Source organism: Taudactylus pleione, unplaced genomic scaffold, assembly GCF_031769625.1.
Source record: "Taudactylus pleione unplaced genomic scaffold, aTauple2 ptg000641l, whole genome shotgun sequence".
Lineage (NCBI taxonomy): Eukaryota > Metazoa > Chordata > Amphibia > Anura > Myobatrachidae > Taudactylus > Taudactylus pleione.
Genome location: NW_028285043.1, coordinates 548,574 through 571,510, shown reverse-complemented (window position 1 = coordinate 571,510; position 22,937 = coordinate 548,574). Strand labels below are relative to the sequence as shown.

The window sequence follows — 22,937 nt, the reverse complement described above, 5'->3', positions numbered from 1 at the left end:
GGTGCCATCGCACAGGGCACCACAGGTCAGGGAGCACGGTTTGGGCCTGTCAAATTTCTGTTTATTATCATTCTTGCTTGTAGTTTCCTCTTATTTCATCCCCAGCATCTCCTGGCCTCTCCTATCTCTTCCCTGGCTCTTCCTCATGAAGTCATGGTCCTTTTTTGTGTGCATTATGTCCCTGTGAAAAATGAGAGGGGCGCCAATGCTCTTTCTGGCACAGGGCACCAAAAAGTCTAGTTACGGCTCTGAATATATATATATATATCTTTGTATAATAACCTTATTGTGAAAGCAAGTAAACACACACACAAAGTTTCTGTGGTCCAATGCACAAAAGTAAATATTGTATTGAAAGTATATATAACATTATTATCACAGTGGTACAATATAGTTCAAGAACAGAGATCAGAGTAACAAACCAGTATACATACATTCACAATGCGCGCCCTGGATCCAGAGTGCAGTCGTCACCAGATGACTGGTAGAATACAGCTACTGGTCTCTGGATCAGGGGAGCTTTTTTTTACAGTTAAATTATGGGTGTGTATAATGACAAGTTGTGTCTCCTTCCATTGGTCCAGGGGTGGGATGTCTCCAGTTCACTGTGGGTCTTGGCTGGTTCAAACAGTGGGCGATGCCTAGGCTCAGGTTTCTGTTACAGGAGTTCACCTCTGGGTTCCCTCCAAAAAGCTTAGTTCAAATCATATGCTATATTAAACATAAATCCGGCATTGCTAATATCTGCTTGCCACAATGTGCGACAATCTATTCGCAATCACCAGATTACTGCTAACACAATTCTGTACATAATGACCCAAACACTATGTTAATATGTGATTCCATCTCTGGACTATGCATAGCTCTTTTTAGTCTCTTCAATATATATTTGTATTTTGGTGTAAACTGCTGGTTGTATACTATGTGTGAGCTACGAAAACCAGGGGATATATATATATATATATATATATATATATATTACCTTGGACTTGTCACTATAAATTCTAATATAAATGTCTGATCTGTACTATATATTTTAAAGTGAGAAACAGACCAAATAGGTTTGAATACACTGTGTGTGTTAATTGTTTAGATCATTGTATAAGAAACAGGTTTTTACTGCTTAGATCACTTAAAAATGCACACAGATAGTGGTATGTATACCTACATTTCTAATCAGGATCAAAGCATTGTACCCTTGGCAATCATAAACTGACATGTCCATTGTCCAGTATGAGCCAAAAGAGGCGTGATGATAAATGCAGAGTCAGAAGTCTTTTAGCAATTGGATGTTATCTGGTCTATTGTTCAGAGGAACTTACAACATACTGAACCACTAAACAATCTCAATTGTTGATGTTTACACTCCACATAAGCAAAGGAAAAACCTTTGTTGAGAAATCAGACTTTATGGCTCCAGCAAACTTAATTTTACAACTCCTACTGTGATTTACTGGTTAACCTATAATTACCTATTACATTGGAATCTGTGAGACTATGCCAGTTAAGGCATAAGATCTGGGAATAAGGCATTATTTTTGTATTTAATATTTCTGACTTCGACAGTGCAAAAAATACACCTCTAACTAGCATATATGCACTTCTGCTTGACCCATGTTTGCCTAAAGGTGCCCACGCACATACCCACTTTTCATCCAATTTGGCCGATTTCGACGAATCGTGACAACAGATCATGTAAAAAATGGCCAAATCGTGAGTTTCTACTCTTGATCACGATGCCGATGCTTGTCTCCACTCGTCGTACCCTGCATCTTCAGATCTGCCGTGCTGTAGGGCAGATTAGCCAATCTGGGATACAATGCACTGGCTGCAAGCTAGATCTTAAGTCAGATTGGACATTTTTAACTCCAAATCGTGACCACGACTGCCTGGGGAGAGTTCAGGGGAAATCGTGTACATCGGCTGATTGGGAGCAATTTGGTATGTGTGTGGGCACCTTCAATGTATCTTTACTCAGTCTATGTTAGAACGCCCATTCTTTCCCCCAATCCAGGCAGGCGGACGGAAGTGGCAGTATTGTGCAGGTTTGCATAACTACGCTATGCAAATCGGCATAGTTATTATTCTGAATCAGTACTAAAATGGGCAAACCCAGATGCAAGGTACATGCTGGTGGCCTGTCTCAGTGACCAGAAAAGAATCTGTACATCTTAGATAGCTGTGGAGATGAAAATAATGTATTCATTTATCTTGGGGTTTTTATATGATCTTTTTATTGAAATATAACAAATTATAACATGTTCTGTTTCAAATTATTATACAATAAAAAATTGTACATAACAGCAAAATCCTGATGCAAGAGAAACACAACTACTGGGGGCACTGCATATGGGCACCTATACAGGGGGCACTGCATATGGGCACCTACACAGGGGGCACTGCCTAAGGGCACCACTACTGGGGGCATTGCAAATGGGCACCACAACAGGGGGCATTGCATATGGGCACCACTACACGGGGGAACAGCATATGGGCATTACTACAGGGGGCACAGTAAGGGGGGGAACAACTACAGGGGCACTACTTTAAGGGACACAACTACTGGGAGCACTGCATATGGGCACCTATACAGGGTCGAAGTGTGCCGGTATACAACGGTATGGTATACCACCACTTCAAGCTCTGAGCCCTGTTTTGCCATCCGTTGCCCTAACAGGACGGAACTACCACACAGTCACCTTCCCAGCGCAAAGGGGAAATAAGATCAACCCATGTGGGAGTCAGGGAGACGCTGGGCCTGATCTGGCGGGGGGAGGGAGGGGAGAAACTAGTGTGGGAGGTGTGAGGGGAAGGTAACTTTTGGCGCATAGAATCTCCACAACTACAAATCCGGGAGACCGAGTCCCTACTGCAGGAGATGGACACTGAGCCCCCTCTCCCCCGAGGTAAGTTGCTGGCTGCCGTACTGTAACTGCACTTCTTCTCCCGCGCTCTGCGTTCTATCAGGGCTCCCAGCCAGGCTGACAGGTCCGCGTGTCACTTAAGAGTTTGCCGACCTGGGAGCCCTGGCAGACCACAGAAGTGTAGAGCAGTAGCAGCAGCAGCTTACCTCAGAGGCGCTCGGTCCCGTGGATTTGTAGTTGTAGGGACTCGCTCTGCACCGCTGCGGGCAGATGATGCTGGTCCCGATCAAGGTGACAGCAGCAGCGGAGCCCGCTGCTGGGGAGGTAACTTTTGGTGCAGAGTGAGTCCGTACAACTAGAAATCCACGGGAGCGAGCCCCTCTGAGGTAAGCTGCTGCTGATCTGCACTTCTCCTCACCCTCCAGTCCCTCAGGGGCTTCGGCTGTTTGCTTAGTGCAGAGGAGACTTTATAGGTTTAACTTATACTTTGTCTCCTGCCTACTCTCTACTTACCTAACACTTGCATACATACACTGTGTGCTTACTAACTACCCATGCATTTACCTACTACCTACATTACTACTTATCTACAGTCTGCTCTCTACATACTTACCACTTGCTTACATACCACCTACCTGCTATAAACCTACCTATTGTCTTTATACCTACTGCCCACTTTCCTACTACATACCTTTATTACTTACCTGTCTACTCTCTACTTATCTATGACCTGCTAACATACTACCAACCTGCTATTAACCTAACTACTAATTGTCTACTTGCCCAGTGCCCACTTTCCGACTACCTACCTTACTACTTACTGATCTACTGCCCACTTACCTACTATCAACAATGCAAGAGAGACGGTATTGCTATACATGTAGCATTACAGGAGGTGGTTCCCGATTGGCTGCTTGTCCCTGAGCTCCAATTGGTTAGCAGACAGTGGGCGGGATGCATGACACATCGCACTCGTGTTGCGATGCATTTCGGCAGTAATTGCATGCATACTGGCGTTAGCAACGCCGGTATGCATGATGATCCCCATAGAGGACCGCTCTATTGGTAAGAATGGCCCTTTGCGGTGGATGGACTTTCGGGTCTATGACCCAGAAGCCCTCCGGCGTCCTTCTGCACTCTGTGGAGAGAAGCCCATAGGCTTCCATAGGGTAATGCCATCAGGAAGATGGCGTTACCCACCGCAACTAAGTCCCAGAGTGCATCACACTTCGGGGCTTGGTGCATATGAAAAATGCGGTCAAACCTGCATTTTCAGGGAATGACCGCATTTTTACACTTGATGCATCTCGCCCATTGCCAGATTCAAAATGACTGTGGCACTGTGACGCTGTCTCTCCATGGATATCTGCCGGACCTGTCACCAAATCCACACCTGCTGCTGCTGGCACATGAGGGGGAGGTCTGAGGCTGCTGCTGGTTTCCCCATGATGCGGAGGTGAAAGGATGCTGGAGGGACACAGGGGGAGGTAAGAGGCTGTGGGGAAGGGGGGGGGCAATGCCGAATGGCATAATTTGTAGAGGGCATTACTGTGTGGCATCAATTATAAAGGGCATTACTGTGTGGCATAATGTGTAAATGGCACTACTACAGCATGGAATAATGTGTTATAAGGGTCACTACTGTTGTGTGGCATAATGTGCCTAATGGGTACTACAATGTGGTACACTACATTGACGCAAAGGGGCGCGTCTTAAGAACACACCCCTTTTGAGGGACCATGCCCCCTTTTCTGATGCATATGTACGACCTTAAATATTCCATACCCCCACTTCAAAATTTCCACTTCAACCACTGATGGGCACTACAACATATGGGAACCACTACAGGGGGCTGCCTCTAATCTTTATTTTTATTTCTTTTTACTTTAATCCCATATGGACCCGCCTCCTCCCTGGAACACTTGAAGGGGGAGCCATAGCATGCATGTGCTCTGGGTGCCCTGGCTACACGCTACTCCTCTGATTGGAGGTATTACATTACACAATACCAGGGCTGTAGCACTGTGCCAGCCCTGCCACGTGAAGTAATGACATCACGTCAATTGAGCAGGACCACTTACCCCAGGGACGAGCAGAGCACCTGGAGCGTCCTAAAGATGCCCTGAGTGGTTCTGCAGAGACAATTGGAACTCTAGCGACTCTCTGGGCTGCAGAGTGGCAGTATTCCCCACCACAAGTTATGGCCCTGTGTAGTACTATCCAGTCGTCATGTACACAAGTAATCTATTACACAACGCCCCATTAGGATCAATCATTGCAGCATGTTCCACAAATGGTTTACCTGTTTTATCTATATTGCATCATTAACCTTATAGCTTTGGAATTACACGAAGCAAATGTTAGTTTTATAACAGTTGTTCTTAAATGTAATATCCTCATGTGCTGTCATATGGTGTTCTTGCAGTATTACAATGCAAATTTAATTTTATATTAATAAAGGCAATGATTTTTTTTCTTTAATTAAAGAATGTAAGCTTTCCAGTTAGCCTATTTTATCTCAGTCATGTTGAGGTCAGGGCAAAGATAAAATAAATACATTAAAGGTATCAAATCTGTGCTCATGAAATATGGGGGTAATTTTACTTCAATTTTGATTCTTGAGTAATTTGACATGTGATTGTTATTCGATCTTGCGTTTTTAGATTTACTAAAGGCAAAATCGAATGTCAAATCGAACCTAGAACCGAATTTCACTCAAATCCCACTCAAAATCGAATGTTGAAAAAACATCGGACCAACACACAAATCCCTTATTTACTAATATGTGATTTGAAATCAAAAACCAAATTGAACTTCAAATCAAACTCCTTGAATAGAACTGCTTCATGCTTTTATTTTAGCATTAGCAGGTCTGGCTGACACATATGCATGCATACATCGGTGAGATCCATGCACGTATCTTTCTGTAAAATGCTTGTAGAGTGTTACATTTTAAAAAAACTGATGTGGGGTCCCCCCCTTAAAAGCACAACCAGCCTCAGACTTTTCATAGCAGTCCTGGTAGTGAAACAGGGGACAAAAGATGTAGGGGTCCCCTGTATTTAGCACAACCAGCACTGGGCAAAGCGAGCCAGTCCTGGTTTTGGAAGTAGAGGGGACAAAATGAGTAGAGGTCCACTGTATTTGCCATAACTAGCAATCTGGACTCTTTCTAGCGGGGGGGGGTTGCAATGCCATAGTCAGGGGAACCTCTCACCGGCAAAGCATCACCCCTGATCGCTAGTTAGCCCGGGGAGTTGGGGACCTCCACAAAAAAGGGGTCCCTCCCTCCAGGGCACCTTAGGCCTGAGCTGATAGCCCGGGGCTATCCCCACAACCCTTGGGCAGTGGGTGCCGGGTTGATTGCGTAAAGTGTGTGTAAAAATAGAATAGAACACATTGTCTTTAACAGTGGAACTACAAGTCCCCCCCGCATGCTGGTACTTGGACAACCACAAGTACCAGCATGCGGTTCATTAAGAGCCCACTGGTACCTCTAGCTCACATGTAAAGAAATGTTAAAATAAAGACAAGACACACACACAGTATGTGTTTATTAGACACATACATACTCACCTACAATACCTGGACCGGTCCTCTTCTCCAAGTAGGCATTCACGGTCTTATGAAAACAAAAAAATGAGGAGCCTAAACCACAAACTGTACCGTCCTCTAAAGACGGTACTTTCCGAATGATAGGGCAGCCAAGACATTTCTCTCAGAAATGCCAGGGCTGAAAGTTCATTGGCTGAGAGAGATGAGCCTCCATCTCTCTCAGCCAATGAACGGTTTTCACCATTGACTTCAATGGTGAGAACCGCTAAAGTTACTTAAGGTTAGCTTTCGGCTCTCACTTACATTGACACTCCCATAATACGCCCACTGAATGGAACATTTTTGCGTGCACTACTAGCCACCTCCCAGGAATCCAAAGTGCTTTTCTGCCCTATTTATAATACCGTTTGACCCGATTCCAACAGCACCTTTTCATAGTGAGTTTTAAAGATTTTCGCGAATGCAAAGTTGCAAAAAAATCGCTCAACTATGTGAACATCAGCATTGGGTGCGTCTCAGAATCAGATCCCAAATCACAGACATAAAATGCCTTCACTAAAATAGCTGATGTATTAAATTTAAAAGATGCATCCAAGTCTGCAAGAGTATCATGTATGCTAGGATTCCATTAGGTAAATAACACACACTTATCTTATATCCACGTCATTAACACCCTCTAATTCTAATACATCAAACTCTCTTGTATCTGAAATAAAAAGCAAAATTAGTAAAACGTGCACCTACCAGTGTCAGCGGTGAATACACAATCAGCTAGTCACAAGCGGTTTGATATTGTCGGCAACTGCCATCATCATCATTGTGTGTTTATTATACTTGTGTCTCTGTCCAGGTTCCCTCTGTACTTGGCCTACATTAGTTGCCCTCTTCCCTTGCCCATCCTGCCTCTCCAGTCTGCATGGGCACATATACATTTTTGGACAAGCATCACAGCATTTTGAGGTATTTTACTGTATACAAAGTGGTGTAGTTCTCACTCTGCGACAGCTTCTGTGACTTTGAACAATAAAACCTGACTTCTATTTGTTAATTTAGCACCCTCTCTAGTCATTACATTAATACTGCTACAGGCACATCTTGTGAGCACACGTTTGTAGAGGGAGTACTGTATATCCAAACCACATATTAAAACCATCAATCATATGAAGAGGGAATATCGCCCATAAAAGCAAGAATTGGATTGGATTATATAACAATAACAATGTCCCCTGCACTCAGCAATAACAAATAAAAGAAGATAAACCAAAAATCCTACGTTTTTTTTTTTATCAAATGATCATAAAGTTTACTAGGCTACAAGATTAGAATGGAGTTTGCTGCCACCCTTGAGGAGGAAACGGTCTTCTTACTAATTCTGCATTCTCCACGTTGTGCGTTTGTCCCATATGTAGAATAATCTCATCCTCTTCTTCGCTGTGTATAACAGTTCTCACCGCAGTAGATGTTTGTGTTCTCTTATTTATGACATTTATTTGATAAATCAGAACTACAGCCAAAAAGGTCCCCAAAAGCTAGTAAAATAAGATGAATTTATTATTGATACACATAGATATCAGATTTGCAATATTCATTTTCATAATCTGTGTAAATGTGAGTGCGCATGTAATAAAAAAATATCATCTAACTCTAACTAGCATACTTATCTACAATATATTACAAATAATAAACATCTCAGCAAATTTGCAATCTGCATGGATCACGCATACTAACATTGTTCTTATTACTTGTTCAAGTGCAACACATTCATCATCATAATACTCATCATTGTCACATCCATCATTAACCCCCTCATGCTGCTGCACATTAGCAACTTCCAAAGTAGTATCCTCAATTTCTAAATCATAATCATTCCTACTCATCCTCACATTTCCATATGGTTGAAAGGAGTTTCTATTTAATTACAGTGTCAGAATCTGAAATATCAGACACACATAGCACTCACGGATGCACGGAGTGGAGAAACTAGCGAGTGATGGGCCCAGGTGCAACATTGAGGAGGATGTTGTCGGGACTCTTTTATGCGCACCCCAAAAATGGGTGTGGCCTCATGGTAAATGAGGCCATGCCCCCCGGTGAGCACATTTTGGAGGTGTGACTGAGCATCATGCTGGGACAGAAGCTCTCCAGGAACTTCTGGGCAGTCAGCAGCAATTCCCAGTACAATGTTGATAATGCATGCATGGGAGCGTCACCAATTCACTGCTGCTCTGCAGAATAGCGGTGACACAGTGTTACCCATAATACTACTGTAGTGAAAATATTCACAGTTGTGAGGTGGTAAATAACTGTGAATAAATATTAATGACGTAATACCAATGTAGGAACAGATACAGCTACAAATTACATAATTTCATAAACAGTTTGCTGCTGAATGTTTTCTCAGTCACGTGCTGAGCGCATTTTGTACTTTACTGCTCGTCACATTGAACATCAACATCACTTATTTTCTATACAGGTTCCACACAAATAATACCTTGGGTTTTTTTTTCCCAAAAAATAACATCATTATATTTTTGGATCATTCTAACATGTTAAATAAAATGGTAGGAAAAAGGTTAAAAGTGAACTAAAAGCAAGAACTACTTTGTGGAGCCTCAGCATCAACCAGCCTTTCCAAAACAGCAGATTCATAACAAAATCTGCACATGAATATAATGATGTATTTTTTTTTTTTTTCACCTACAATGTGTATTAATAATATGGGGCTACAAAAGGCCTACCATTTTTTAAACTAGAAAACCTACCCCATTAAATGAGGAGACTCCTTTTATGTGACAAAGGATGGAGCAGAGCTGGACATAAGATTCCCCCAACTGTGAAAATTCAATTTATTATGTATTATCTGGTAATCATCATACAACTACTAAGGAGACACATTGTTAGCAAGAAGTGGACTCCCATCTTTTAAACAAGGATGCCCACATATGCTATGGTCAGTATGGGGGAGATATGCCGAAATGTGCCCACCTCCCATTATGGAAAACTAGCTTGGATACCCGGAGTTGCCCGGGTTGAAGACTAGACCCTGAAAAACACCTGCAGCCTTTATTTGTTTACATTGTCCTCACCTATATCCCCATTCTATTGATCCTGAAAAGGACCCCATTGTTTGCTAACATGCATACAGACAGTGGCGTAACTAACGTGAGTGCAAGGGGTGCGGCTGCTATGGTGCCCGAGCTGTCTCTGGCCCACCACTCCCCCTGCACTCAGTCACGCAAGGTGGGCCGGTCCAGTCAGGGCCATCGAGGGGGGCCCATGTGTCGCAAATGTTGACCTGGTGTTGGCCTGCCATCTGATTACAGCTGACACACTGGCAGGTAGTCATGGAGAGACAGCGTTGCCTGTCACAATGCAATCAGATTTTGTGCATTGGCAGTCAATTAGCAGTGGCGGCTGCTGATTGGCTGCTGGTCCGCGAGCTCCAATGGGCTCGTGACCGGTGCCAGATTCATTGCGCCGGTGCTGTCTGTATATGTCTGCTGGTGCGCCAGCTGTAATTAGCTGGTGCCCTGGCCTCAAATCCACACCTGCTGGCTGCTGATGGCACAAAGGGGGAGGCGAAAGGCTGCTGGAGGGACACAGAGAGGTGAGTTGCTTGGGGGGGCATAATGTGTAAAGGGCACTACTATTGTGTGAAATAATGTGTTATATGGGACACTACTACTATTTGGGATAATCTGTAAAGGGCATTACTGTGTGGTATAATGTGTAAGGGGCATTACTGTGTATTGTAAGGGGCATTACTGTGTGGCATAAAATAAATGGGATCTGTGTAGGCAATGTATGTGTTTCTTTTACCGCTGGAAGGGCCCTTTTAAGATCTTGCTATGTGGCCCACAAAGTTCTAGTTACGCCCAGGGCGCCGAGAGGGGGCAGAGTGGCTACTAATTACCAGGGCCTGGGCTTGTTGGAGGGGCCTGGTGGGGACACGGGTCCGATGCTGCCCCACCCTCCCTCTTACCTGTCAGCAGCCCAGGACACTCTGCTATGTGCTGGGCTGCAATGGGAGACTGCTTGCTGCTGTAGAGCAGCAGCAGTCATCTCTGCCTGTGGGGTTGACAACCGGTGCAGTCCACATTGTGATGTTATTGTGCAGCGCCCGGCTCCTGATTACTGAGGAAGGTATGAGATCCCAACGACCAGGATGCTGATGGCCAGAATATCGATATCAGCATCCCAACAGTCAGAATCCCGACAGAAGTATCATAGCTCTTACCTTAACCATGCCCCTAACCCACCCCTCTTGCAGCCTAACCCTAACCTTCCCCTCCTGCAGCCTAACCCTACCCCTAGTATATAAGCCTCCCCCCTTACCCAAAGCCACCACCCCTAACCATAATACTTACCTCCCAAATCTGTTTGTATTCTGACAGTCAGACTGCCGCTGTCGGTATTGTGACCGTCGACATCCTGTCGGGATGCTGACAACATCCCGTCTGCAGCCCCTGCATCCCTCTAGTGATGCCAATGGTAGTAATAACTTTTGTATAGTGTCCATCTTAAGATGTTTCCACCTCTATAAACAGCTAGGCATGTTGAGGCATCTTCAAGAGTGGCAGCAGGGTTGTCTATATAATGGGTGCAAGGTGTGCGGTGCACACGAGCCCGCGGGTCCAGGGAGGCTCACAACGCACCCCCTGCACCCATAGGTAATTATACTTACCTTTCCGCAGATTCTGGTTTCCTGCTCTGTTGCGCCGGAGCAGCGCTGCAGAACAGCAAATAATCACTGGGAAAATGGCAGCGGCCATTTTCCCAGTGACTCGCGCATTCTCAGAAAAGATATCCCCGGGAAAAAGGGGCAGGCTCCATTTTCCCGGAGACCAGCGCATGTGCCGTAGATTCAGGCAATCAAAGAAGAAGGGGACCTAACGTAGGCTGCACACAGGCTCCCTCCTCTCTTAAAATGCTCCTGATTGGAGGAGTCCTTAATGAGCGCATGACAACTATCTAAATAAGTTAAAATGAAGCCCCAACACACCATGGCAAATACGATTACACATAGAAACTTGCTGAACTCAACATGGTCTGCTGGCTCTTCATTTAACTATATTATTTAAAGGGGTAGCAGTCACTGTGGATCAGAAACCATACAAATGGGTTAATTTACTAATGTTAGAGTTTTCAGAAGTGGAGTTGTTGCCCATAGTAACCAGATTCTACTAAACATTTAACTAGCAGCTTCTAGAAGATAATAGCTAGAATCTAGAATTGGTTGCTATGGGCAACATCTCCTCTTCTAAAAACTCTCACTTTAGTAAATTTACCCCAAATAGTCAAATAAGGGGAAATCCAATTTGGCATGACGTGCAGCTGGACATCGCCACGGTGGCCGACTGCACGCCGTTGTGCTGATACCGCAAGGAAACTTTTCTCCTGGTAAAGTACCTTGAGTTATGCAATTTAGAAACCTCTGAGCAACCCAGAGGCAGCAGTGAATACATACAGCTATGAATAAATACACCTGCACAGTAAATAATGCCATTCAACATATCTAGTTAAGTATTGGTCAATCAAACATGAATATATAGATATAAATCAGAGGACTTGGATGTCAGTGCCCACATTACAAACCGTGCATGCCCTATTCCAACAGTGACGAATAAAGTGTTATGTGCAAAAGTGCTAAAGTGACTAGTATTTAAACTAATTTAAATGACACTAAAAGATAATTATCATTTTATCTTATTGTAATTAATTGTTGTCTAATTATGTTATAGAAATAAATGTGTATTTTTTTTATAAAAATAGCACAGAGTGGTGTTATCTAGACCATTATTATATTTTAGTGTCATTTCAATTAGTTTATGTACTAGTCACTGATGATATTAAAATGAACCTCTATATGCCCCTGCCTGTACCTTCTAAAATCCTTCCTATAAACCTCTAAGGATGACGCTAATTTGCGTACGCAGTCATACAGTAAATAGAGACTCCAGACTCAGAACATGTGGTTCTGAAGCACAAAGTATTATTCAAGTAAAAGTACAGTCAGTTACACGCTATGATCTGTGTACAATTTAGCACAAAGGAATTATACAGACCCCAAATACAGTATACATACGCATGCGCTCTGGACCAGATCCCGGCATTCAGAAAGAAAACCTCTGTCTATCAGCATTCAGCAAGAAGACTAAAGACCCAGTGTTTGAGCACAAATGTTTATACCCCCCCAGAATAGACAGGACAATAGAGAAGTTTCTTGCTTATGCCATTGGTTCCCATGGGGGAACCATCTGTTACAGAGCGTTTAACAGGCTGCTTCAAATAGACTCAACCCAGCCTCCAACAACTAGGGGTCTCTGCCCACCCGCCCCCTAACAGTCATCCTAACAGTTGTTCATAAAATATACATTTTGTTGTTTGAAGTCTCTGCGATCCATAACTCGAGAATGCATGATGCGATCTCCCCACCGATTACACCGGAATACTGTAAAAAGAGTACGCATCAGTACAAAACCAAACACGACTTGTTTAGCATGTATAATACCTTAGTTATCAAATATCATTATTTCTCAGCATTTAAACTAACTGAACCAACTTAAATCATACACTTGAAAGCTTATTAAACCTTATGTGTGAATATGTAATGTGTGAGTATTCAGGGTTTGATATAAAGACGTATTAATGTGTGTATGAGGAAGGGTGCACTTAACTCTCACTTAAGTGAACACCTTAGCAGTGTGACATGCTGAGCCAGATAGTTCCACATGCCCACTCTGCCAGCAGTCCCCCCCCACCTGTCCCAGGCTTCAAAAGAAAAACTCTTTATTCTCCCAGTCTCTTGTGTGAAAAGCAAATAGCCCAGCTACAAGAGACAGACCTAAGATGACACTCTAAACTTTGAAATCATGTCATTGCAGGAAGCTAGCTAATGTAGGTGTGTATTCGAGCCAGACCACCTGTAGTGAGGGCAGACACTGTCCAGAAAGCTTATCTACACAAGCTAGTTGTCACGTAGTCATTTGCTTTATTCAGCTGATGCAATCAATTTTGGCATACTGTAAAAGTCATTTCTGAAATATATCCTTTATAATACGTAAAGTCATGAAATAGGCTTCTGGTGAATCGCCGTAACTTGCTAATAGTATTATCGCCACATGTACTAAAGTGTGAGTTTATCTAAAATGGCGCTTAGGCGGCCATCTCGCAAAATGGTGTCTTGCGGCCAGTCGCAAGATGGTGTCGCTGCGATTCAATTTTAAACTGATCTTGCCAATCATCAGCCAATAATCTAGTTTCGACAGTCCACCCTTTGATAACGAACAACATACTATCACAATCTGATCTTAAAATTTAATTTAGGCTTATATTTAAATATTATTTAGTGTTATTATGGGATGGCACGAGGTGGTTCTTAATCCATCAATAATGTGTCTCTGAGTGTGTCTCTGGGGACATAAAACTACTATTATACGCACACCGCGGATCTTGGAAGATCATGTGAAAGGTGTGGGGATGCACCAGTCTTATAAAAGCAGTCTTGAAGGGGAATTGAGACTTTACATTATCTGAGGTGTTTTAAAAATAACATTTCAATAATACATTAAATGATGGTATTTCCTAGCTCAGGGTTGTAATGCAGTTCTGTATTTACCTCGGTATTCATACTGGCCACTATCATAATTTCATTCTTTCGTTTTACTCTATTTTTTTACATTTTCCACACTTCAACACAATAGGAACACACCGGACGCATATGCCAATTATTATGATTACAATCAGTATAAGGATTAAGAATTTGCCTATGCTGGCGATCGCTTCCTGAACCCATTCCCCTAGACCTGAGAACCATTTCACTGGGTTCAGCCATGAAACCCATCCTTCTATCTTTTCCCCTACTTCAGCCACTGAAGCGTTATGGTTCTTGCGAAATTCCCACTTTAGCTACAGAATTTCATCCATCTTCCGGTCTATCACCTCCTTAGGGTCGCTGGTATCATTGGTGACATAGGTGCAACATTTTACTCCAAATTGGGTGGCTAACGTTACGCAATACCCTCCAGTAACAGCAGTTAAATAATTAAACACTAGCCTGTGTTGCACCAGTTCTTTCTTGTACGCTTGCAATTCTCTCCCTGTATACCTAAATGTGTCATCGTACATCTCGGTGATATTATCTATCAATTTAGCAAGTTCCTGAATATATCTAAAATTTAATGTACCCCGAGCAATCCTGGTGGGATCCAATGCGACTAAAACTTGAAAGCCAGTTGTCTCACTGATTAACTGAGCGGCTTTATGCACATCACCAGGTATCATGTTTCTTTTGCCTCTGTGTTCATATTGCGTGTGAAGATATGGTGTGTATTTTTTTTTTTACATATACCAAGCATTTCAACATGTGTGAGGGTCATAAGTTCTGGAAGTATTCTTTCCAAATAACATAACAATTACAATACTAAGACTGGTCAGACACTCCCCTGGTTTGGTATAGCACTCCTCCTCCTGACTCCACTCCATCAGCTCTGCCATCAGCTCACATTTCCTTTATCGGTCCTCCAATCACAGACACTGAGGGCCTGATTCAGAGCCGCTCGTAAGTGGCCGCTCGTTCGCTCCGAGCGATGTTCGCACAACTGCGCATGCGTATGGGTTGTAATACGCATGCGCAAACCAGTCATTGCGGTCAGAAATTGTGTGCTCACGAAATAGCGAATGCCTGCTAATTTGAGTGACAGAATGAGGCGTTTGTGGGTGGTAACAGGGGAAGGTGCTTGAAAACGGGGAGTGGTGATCCGAACGCAGGCGTGCCAAAAGGTCAAAATGGGCATTTTAAGGGTGAGCATAATTAACAAAGCAGCATCATCGACTACGTCACTTGGTTGTTTCTTAGCCTGAACTGTTCGCATGATTGCGGTAGGAAAATCCAACCACAAGCACTGCGAGCAGTTCAGACGCCTTTCGATGTACTCGATTAATCTAATAAATAGCGGAGATGACGTAGGATACTTTCAATTTCTGTTATTCGCATTCATCTTCGTGAGACCCTTTACAGTAACCTCATTATCATATTTTTACATGAGGCTGCCTGTTTGAACAGTATCTCAATCTTAATAATTCTAGGGATATAGGACCTCATTCAGAGTCGGTCTAAGCGGCCGCACGGTCGTACGGGAAAAGGGGCCGGATATGCAAATGATTCCCTCGCAAGTTGCGTCCCTAACTTCGGATCGGTAGCTGACCGACCAAGGGGAGGAAGCGGTCGGAAGACTAAAAAATACGCCCCCTTCTCGTATGCATTACACGTCATCTCCGGGCATATAAGGATTAATCGAGACCATCGGGAACCATCGGAACTGGTCGTAGAGCTTAAGGTTGACCATACCCTCTCTTAAGCTCTACGATCATGTCAGTGTAAAAACCTCCCATGTCACATGTGCCATGACGCTACTTTGTTAATTATGCACTCCCATAATCCATATGCACTCCCATAAAACGCCGTTCGCATAATGAGGCACGCCTGCGTTCGGATCTCCACTCCCCCGTTTTCAAGCACCTTCCCGCTACCACCCACAAACGCCTCCATCTGTCACTCAAACTACCGACCTGGCTGGGTTCTAGGAGAGAGAAATTTCTGATCGAAGCGGCTAGTTTGCGCACGTGCATTGCGAACTTTACGCATGCGCAGTATAGCGAACATCGGTGGCGTACAACCGTGCGGCCGCTTCGACCGACTCTGAATGAGGTCCATAGTATTTGCATACAGGTTCCTGCAATTAAATCTTGTTATTAATAGCTACTGCTCTAAATAATGCCTGGGCCACTGGGTTGAATAGTATTCTGAGTAGTCGACCTCAGCCTGGCATGGCTGCCGTTTATCCTTAGCAACCTTGTGTCCTATGAGTGGGAGATAAAGCACAACAGTTTAATATCATTTAAACATGACCTAAAATACAACAATAAATCGGCCACATTTTATATTAGAACAGATCCATTGATAGGTTGAAAAGATTGTAAACAGTCGTGCAATGCATGGGAGAAGATACTGGGGCTGTCTATGAAACCTTGGGGTAATCGTGTCCATGTGTATTATAAACCTCTGTATGTAAATGCGAATAGATACTGACAGTCAGGATGGAGAGGCACAGAGAAGAAAGCAGAACAGAGGTCAATGACAGTGAAATGGGTTGCATTTGGAGGGATCTGCATCAGAATGACTGCTGGATTTGGCACTACCGGGAATTGGCTCTCTACTACCTTATTAACACCTCTAAGGTCTTGTACCAGCCTATAACCCCTCCCACCACTCTTCTTCACCGGGAAGATGGGACTGTTGGCTACACTAGCTGTACGAACTAAAATTCCCTGTTGCAATAATCGCTCAATTATTGGAAAAACCCCTAATTCTACCTCCTGTTTTAGTGGGTACTGGGGAATTTTTGGAGCTTGCCTGCCGCTTTTTAAATTTACCATTACTGGGCTTACGTTTGCCATTAATCCAGTGTCCTGTCCATCTTTCGTCCAAAGGGAATCTGGAATTAGGGACAACATTTCATCTACCTGTGATGGAGTTTCATTTAAAACTGTAGAGTGATACATTATCCTTTGAGGAGTGTCTAACATATCCCGCACCTCGTATACCATTCTCTCTGGGATATCTAAAAATACACCATCAGGGGTGCAATATATAACCCATCCCATCTTAAATAACAAGTCTCTGCCCAGTAGGTTAGTCGGAGCCGCAGCAGCCAGGAGAAAAGAATGCCTGGTACGCAACGGCCCAATTGTAACCTCTGTGGACTTTGTTAAAGGATAATGTTCCCCTTTACCTGTTACACCCATTGTTGGTACTGTCTCGTTGGTCACCTGCAAATTAACGGGAGATTTTATCACTGACCTGGTCGCACCTGTGTCTGCAAGAAAAGGATATTCAGTACCAGCTACATCAACCATCATGACCGGTTCTTCCCTAGTACTTCCCGTTAACCTGACTATCTGTAGACTACAGGTATGACCTGACCCCTAGCGTTGGCTACCATTCTCCAATAAAGCATTTACGGCTACAATTGGAGCTGGTACCTGCTGAACATTTGCTGGCCTCTGTGCATATCCCTTATGGGGATATCCAGGTCTTCCCTGATGTGGGATCCCTACTCTTTTTACTGTACAGTTTCTACTTAAGTGTCCTGATTGTTTACAGTTAAAGCATGTTCGTGTATCGGGTGAAGACATGTGGTGTTGTGAGGTTTGCGCAGAGGGTAAAGGTGGTGGATATGGGTAAGGATAGGGAGGGTAAGGGTATTGTGGGGGATAAGAAGTTGGTGGGTAGCCTGGGACCGGTGGTTGCATCGGGTTAGTGGGATAGAGTTGTGTTTATTGTTGCATGGGGTTAGTGAGAGCACATACTTGTTCAGAAGTGAGTGTGTGTGCAAGTGGAAGTGTGTCTGTTGGCTGTGATGTTACCGTCATTCCCTCCAGAGCTTGTATACTGACAGCCATTAGTTTTTCGCTGTGGGCTTCTCTCTTTTTGGAGATGTTTTTATCATGTTAAATGGCGGTTCCTATGAGGGTATCTATTGTGAGTCCCCGCCAGCCAGGCTGTGAGGTCTGAACCCGAGTTTTTAAACTCTCTTTCAGTACGTCCACAAGTACCGTGACTATCATTCCCCGGTGGTGAGTACTATCTTTAATATCCTCTATCCCAGTGTACTGGGTGATAGCCTGCAGAGCCCGATCGCAATAATCTTCTGCAGTTTCACTCTCCTTCTGCTTAATGGTGAAAATTTTGTTCCAGTTAACTACTACTGGAAAATATATACCCAATTGAGTTACAATACGGGAAATGTTACCTTGGTTTACTTGGCCTGTTAAGGGAACGTCAGCATCCAATACATAATCCGTGATAAATTTTGTCACGTCGGTATTGCGTGGCAGACAGGCCCTTAACACCACACGCCAATCTTTATTAGTAGGTTCATGTGAACTACCCAAATTTCTCAAAAATCTTTGACATTTGGCTAATTCCTTTTTGGGATCGGGGAAATCATTTATGATGGAATTTAGTTCTGCTCTTGTCCAAGGACAATGCATTACTACTTCCCTCGTGGGCACTATACCGTTTGCATCTGCATTTCCATTTGGAACAGTTATTGTCCGAATGGGATGCAGACCGGTAGCACTGCTACCTTTGACCTGATTACCTGGCTGGGGGTTTAGTCTGCTGCTGCTACGTATGGTATGAACAACTTCCTCTACGGGTGCAGAGGGCATTAACACTTCCCTTGCTGTTACCGATGGAGATGGCGGCACCACTCGTGATTGTGGTGATGCAGCATCTATCATCTGCATAGCATGGGAAATGGCAGACATTACAATAGGCTCATCATCCGCATCATGAACATTTTCTTTATAGTTGCTTAAGAGAGGGTACAAGTTGCTTGTTACATTTTTATGGGTATTTTTGGTAACTGTACTTGCACCTCCATCCACATAAGGTGGGGGAGGTGAGCGGGAACTGCCGGCAATACTCTCCACGATGCTACCTTGCCGCACGGGCACGCCATTTTGCGGCTCGCCCGTATTGCAATTTAGCATCGCGGATGTATTTTCTGGCAATGTGCTCACGACGCTAGTTTGCGTCGTTTCAACATTTTTAAGCCACGCATCCCCTTCATGCTGCCACAGTTTTAAACATTCAAAATATTTAACCTTTTTCTCTCAGGAACGCATCAAACTGATGTGATCCCGGACATTGTCTAACACATTTTTATCAAAACTACCAATTCTGGGAAATGGTCTAACACTCTTCTTCGTCATATTAAACCATAAATCACAATACCTTATTGCATAAGTACCGTACTTAGTATGCATGATACGACGGGCCGATCCGATCGGTGCCTCCATTAGCAGCACATCATTGTCTAACATCTCTACTGTTTGCGCGGCTCCCATTCTGAGACAACTCCTATGCTTTTCAATAAAGATTTAAACTGGTGAAAGACAATCAAGACACTTTCACTTACCTGTGGACGATTTAAGTCGGCGGCGCCCACACACCTGGATAAGATTTAGTAAGGCAACTTCCACACCTGGATAAGATTTGAAAAAGGCAACTTCCACACCCGGATAAGATTTAGTAAGGCAACTTCCACACCTATGAGAGTTTATATGTCGGCTACTCTCACGCACCTCTCTACAACAAAGACAACATGTACACCTGCTACTGTGTATAGAACGGTAAAGCTGCTTACCGAGCGGCTAGACTAACCCTTACACCTAGCCCTTTAAGGTCATATGGTACCTTTAACTGTAGGGAACAAATTACCCCTACCAACAATACACTCACTGTTACACACTTTTTCCTGCGCAGAAAAATACGCGTTAACCCAGATATTGGTAATAAAAAAAAATGTAAACCTCAATGGCTTTGTTTAAACACCATGGCAGCACAACCGGAAGTACGTATACGCTATTGTGCGACCAGCCACATAAAAAAATAATGCGACTACCACACAACCGTATAATGACTTTTTAACTGCATACGCAAAAGTGCGTCTTTTCTGTGCGCAAAACTGCAACTCAGCCACATACTCAATACTGCAGCACCCCTTTAAACGCTAGGTTCTATCAACAAAGGAAAACAAACTTTTTCCTTTCTTGTCCCTGGATTCTAGTCAGCTTCCTTTGCTCACACGAAAATGGATAGCGATTTTTCAGCACAAAGCGGTTGCAGGAAAACCCTGCATGTGGCCACTCCAGCCTTTGCTGAGACATCGATAGCCGTATGTGCCGTGTGAGTAGGTAAGTGACTTCACTCGATGAGCCCCCATCTGACGATATTAAAATGAACCTCTATATACCCCTGCCTGTACCTTCTAAAATCCTTCCTATAAACCTCTAAGGATGACGCTAATTTGCGTACGCAGTCATACAATAAATAGAGACTGCAGACTCAGAACATGTGGTTCCGAAGCACAAAGTATTATTCAAGTAAAAGTACAGTCAGTTACATGCTATGATCTGTGTACAATTTAGCGCAAAGGAATTATACAGACCCCAAATACAGTATACATACGCATGCGCTCTGGACCAGATCCCGGCATTCAGAAAGAAAACCTCCATCTATCAGCATTCAGCAAGAAGACTAAAGACCCAGTGTTTGAGCACACATGTTTATACCCCCCCAGAATAGACAGGACAATAGAGAAGTTTCTTGCTTATGGCATTGGTTCCCATGGGGGAACCATCTGTTACAGAGCGTTTAACAGGCTGCTTCAAATAGACTCAACCCAGCCTCCAACAACTGGGGGTCTCTGCCCACCCGCCCCCTAACAGTTGTTCATAAAATACACATTTTGTTGTTTGAAGTCTCTGCGATCCATAACGCGAGAATGCATGATGCGATCTCCCCACCGATTACACCGGAATACTGTAAAAAGAGTACGCATCAGTACAAAACCAAACACGACTTGTTTAGCATGTATAATACCTTAGTTATCAAATATCTTTATTTCTCAGCATTTAAACTAACTGAACCAACTTAAATCATACACTTGAAAGCTTATTAAACCTTATGTGTGAATATGTAATGTGTGAGTATTCGGGGTTTGATATAAAGACGTATTAATGTGTGTATGAGGAAGGGTGCACTTAACTCGCACTTAAGTGAACATCTTAGCAGTGTGACATGCTGAGCCAGATAGTTCCACATGCCCACTCAGTCCCCCCCACCTGTCCCAGGCTTCAAAAGAAAAACTCTTTATTCTCCCAGTCTCTTGTGTGAAATGCAAATAGCCCAGCTACAAGAGACAGACCTAAGATGACACTCTAGTCTTTGAAATCATGTCATTGCAGGAAGCTAGCTAATGTAGGTGTGTATTCGAGCCAGACCACCTGCAGTGAGGGCAGTGTCCAGGAAGCTTATCTACACAAGCTAGTTGTCACGTAGTCATTTGCTTTATTCAGCTGATGCAATCAATTTTGGCATACTGTAAAGTAATTTCTGAAATATATCCTTTATAATACGTAAAGTCATGAAATAGGCTTCTGGTGAATCGCCGTAACTTGCTAATAGTATTATCGCCACATGTACTAAAGTGTGAGTTTATCTAAAATAGCGCTTAGGCGGCCATCTTGCAAAATGGCGTCTTGCGGCCAGTCGCAAGATGGTGTCGCTGCGATTCAATTTTAAACTGATCTTGTCTCATCCAATAATCTAGTTTCGACATCACTTTAGCACTTTTGCACATAACACTTTATTCTTCACTGTTGGAATAGGGTATGTACAGTTTGTAATATGGGCGCTGACATCCAAGTCCTCTGATTTATATTTTTCCAAGGGCGGATCACCACTGCCACATATTCTTGGATATAGCAGCCACCCTTTACACAGGGGAGTATTACAATTATTATTATTTGCACATTGGACCAATATAAGGGTCTGGTTCTATCAACAGTCAGGTGCAAAAACCCTTACATGTTGTTCCATGATTATATAGATGTCTAGATTGCAACAACATAGTTATTTACCTCTAGAAGGATCAGTCCCATTGCGATGCCTCCAAGGAACAACAAGTTCCCCCGACCCCAGCTGACAATCTTATGTAAGCAGCCCTCCACATAGATGCGATCTTCCACATGCCAGCTCCTAAGGTTTTGCGTGTTATACCCGCACATTGTATTAATGACGCTCTGTAGGGAAACAAAAACTTGTAAAGGGAGGTAGTTTCTGTTCAGCAGTATTAGGATTTGTAATTGTGTACATTTTTTACAGGGTTGAACCAATACATGTTACACCCCTGAAGTTGCTGAAATACAATCTGTTTGAACACTGCATATCAGAAACCATAACTACTTTCTAATATTTGACCTCCCATGTTAAGTTAAGACTTTAACTTTTTTCCCCTATAAAAATTATATATTTTTTTTTACTTGTTTAAGCATGAAGTTTACTTACAAGGAGTTAACAAGAATTGAATATATTTGTTATCTACTGAGTCCCCATCCTTGGAACCCTCCGAGGCGGCCTGGGAACATGACCTGGGAGATCCACTGGATGAAGAGGGGTGGTCACTCATCAGACAATGGGGCAGATGTATGAAGCTCTGGGAAGTGATAAAGTGCAGAGTGATAAACGACCAACCAATCAGCTCTCCACTGTCATTTTTCAAACAGAGCCTGTAACATGACAGTTAGAAGCTGAGTGGCTGGTCATTTATCACTCTGCACCTATTCACTTTCCAGAGCTTCATACATCTGCCCCATTGTATCTCTAAATTGTCTATAAAAACAGCATTATGGAAAACTCCTTAAAGATATATATAGGGGCACCAAGAGGAGGGGGGGCGATTACTTTTTACCCAGGCCTGGACTTGTTAAAGGGACCCTGCAGAGGCCCTGGTCCTGAAGCCCGCCGCCCCTGAGACAGGAAGCGCTGTTTCATGGCCGCCAACACAGAATATTTTTTTATGTTTGTGAGGAGATCTGTGCCACACCTCCCCTCCCAGTACCGAGGCTGGCAAAGCTGTCAGCAGCCTGGGATATATACTATATAAC

The 22,937-nt window shown here is 43.5% G+C and overlaps 1 protein-coding gene across 1 annotated transcript in view; it reads right to left on the bottom strand.

Moving 5' to 3' along the window:
* Nucleotides 1–361: 361 nt before the first annotated feature.
* The window catches only part of LOC148479050 (tetraspanin-33-like), a 62,013-nt gene continuing 39,437 nt past the window's right edge, over nucleotides 362–22,937 (bottom strand). The window contains exons 7-8 of the mRNA XM_088455022.1: nucleotides 21,912–22,073; nucleotides 362–7,948 (exon numbers count right to left, since the gene is read on the bottom strand). Of these exons, the coding sequence (XP_088311148.1) occupies nucleotides 7,739–7,948; nucleotides 21,912–22,073 (372 nt within the window). The 3' untranslated portion in view covers nucleotides 362–7,738. The remainder of the gene's footprint in view (nucleotides 7,949–21,911; nucleotides 22,074–22,937) is intronic.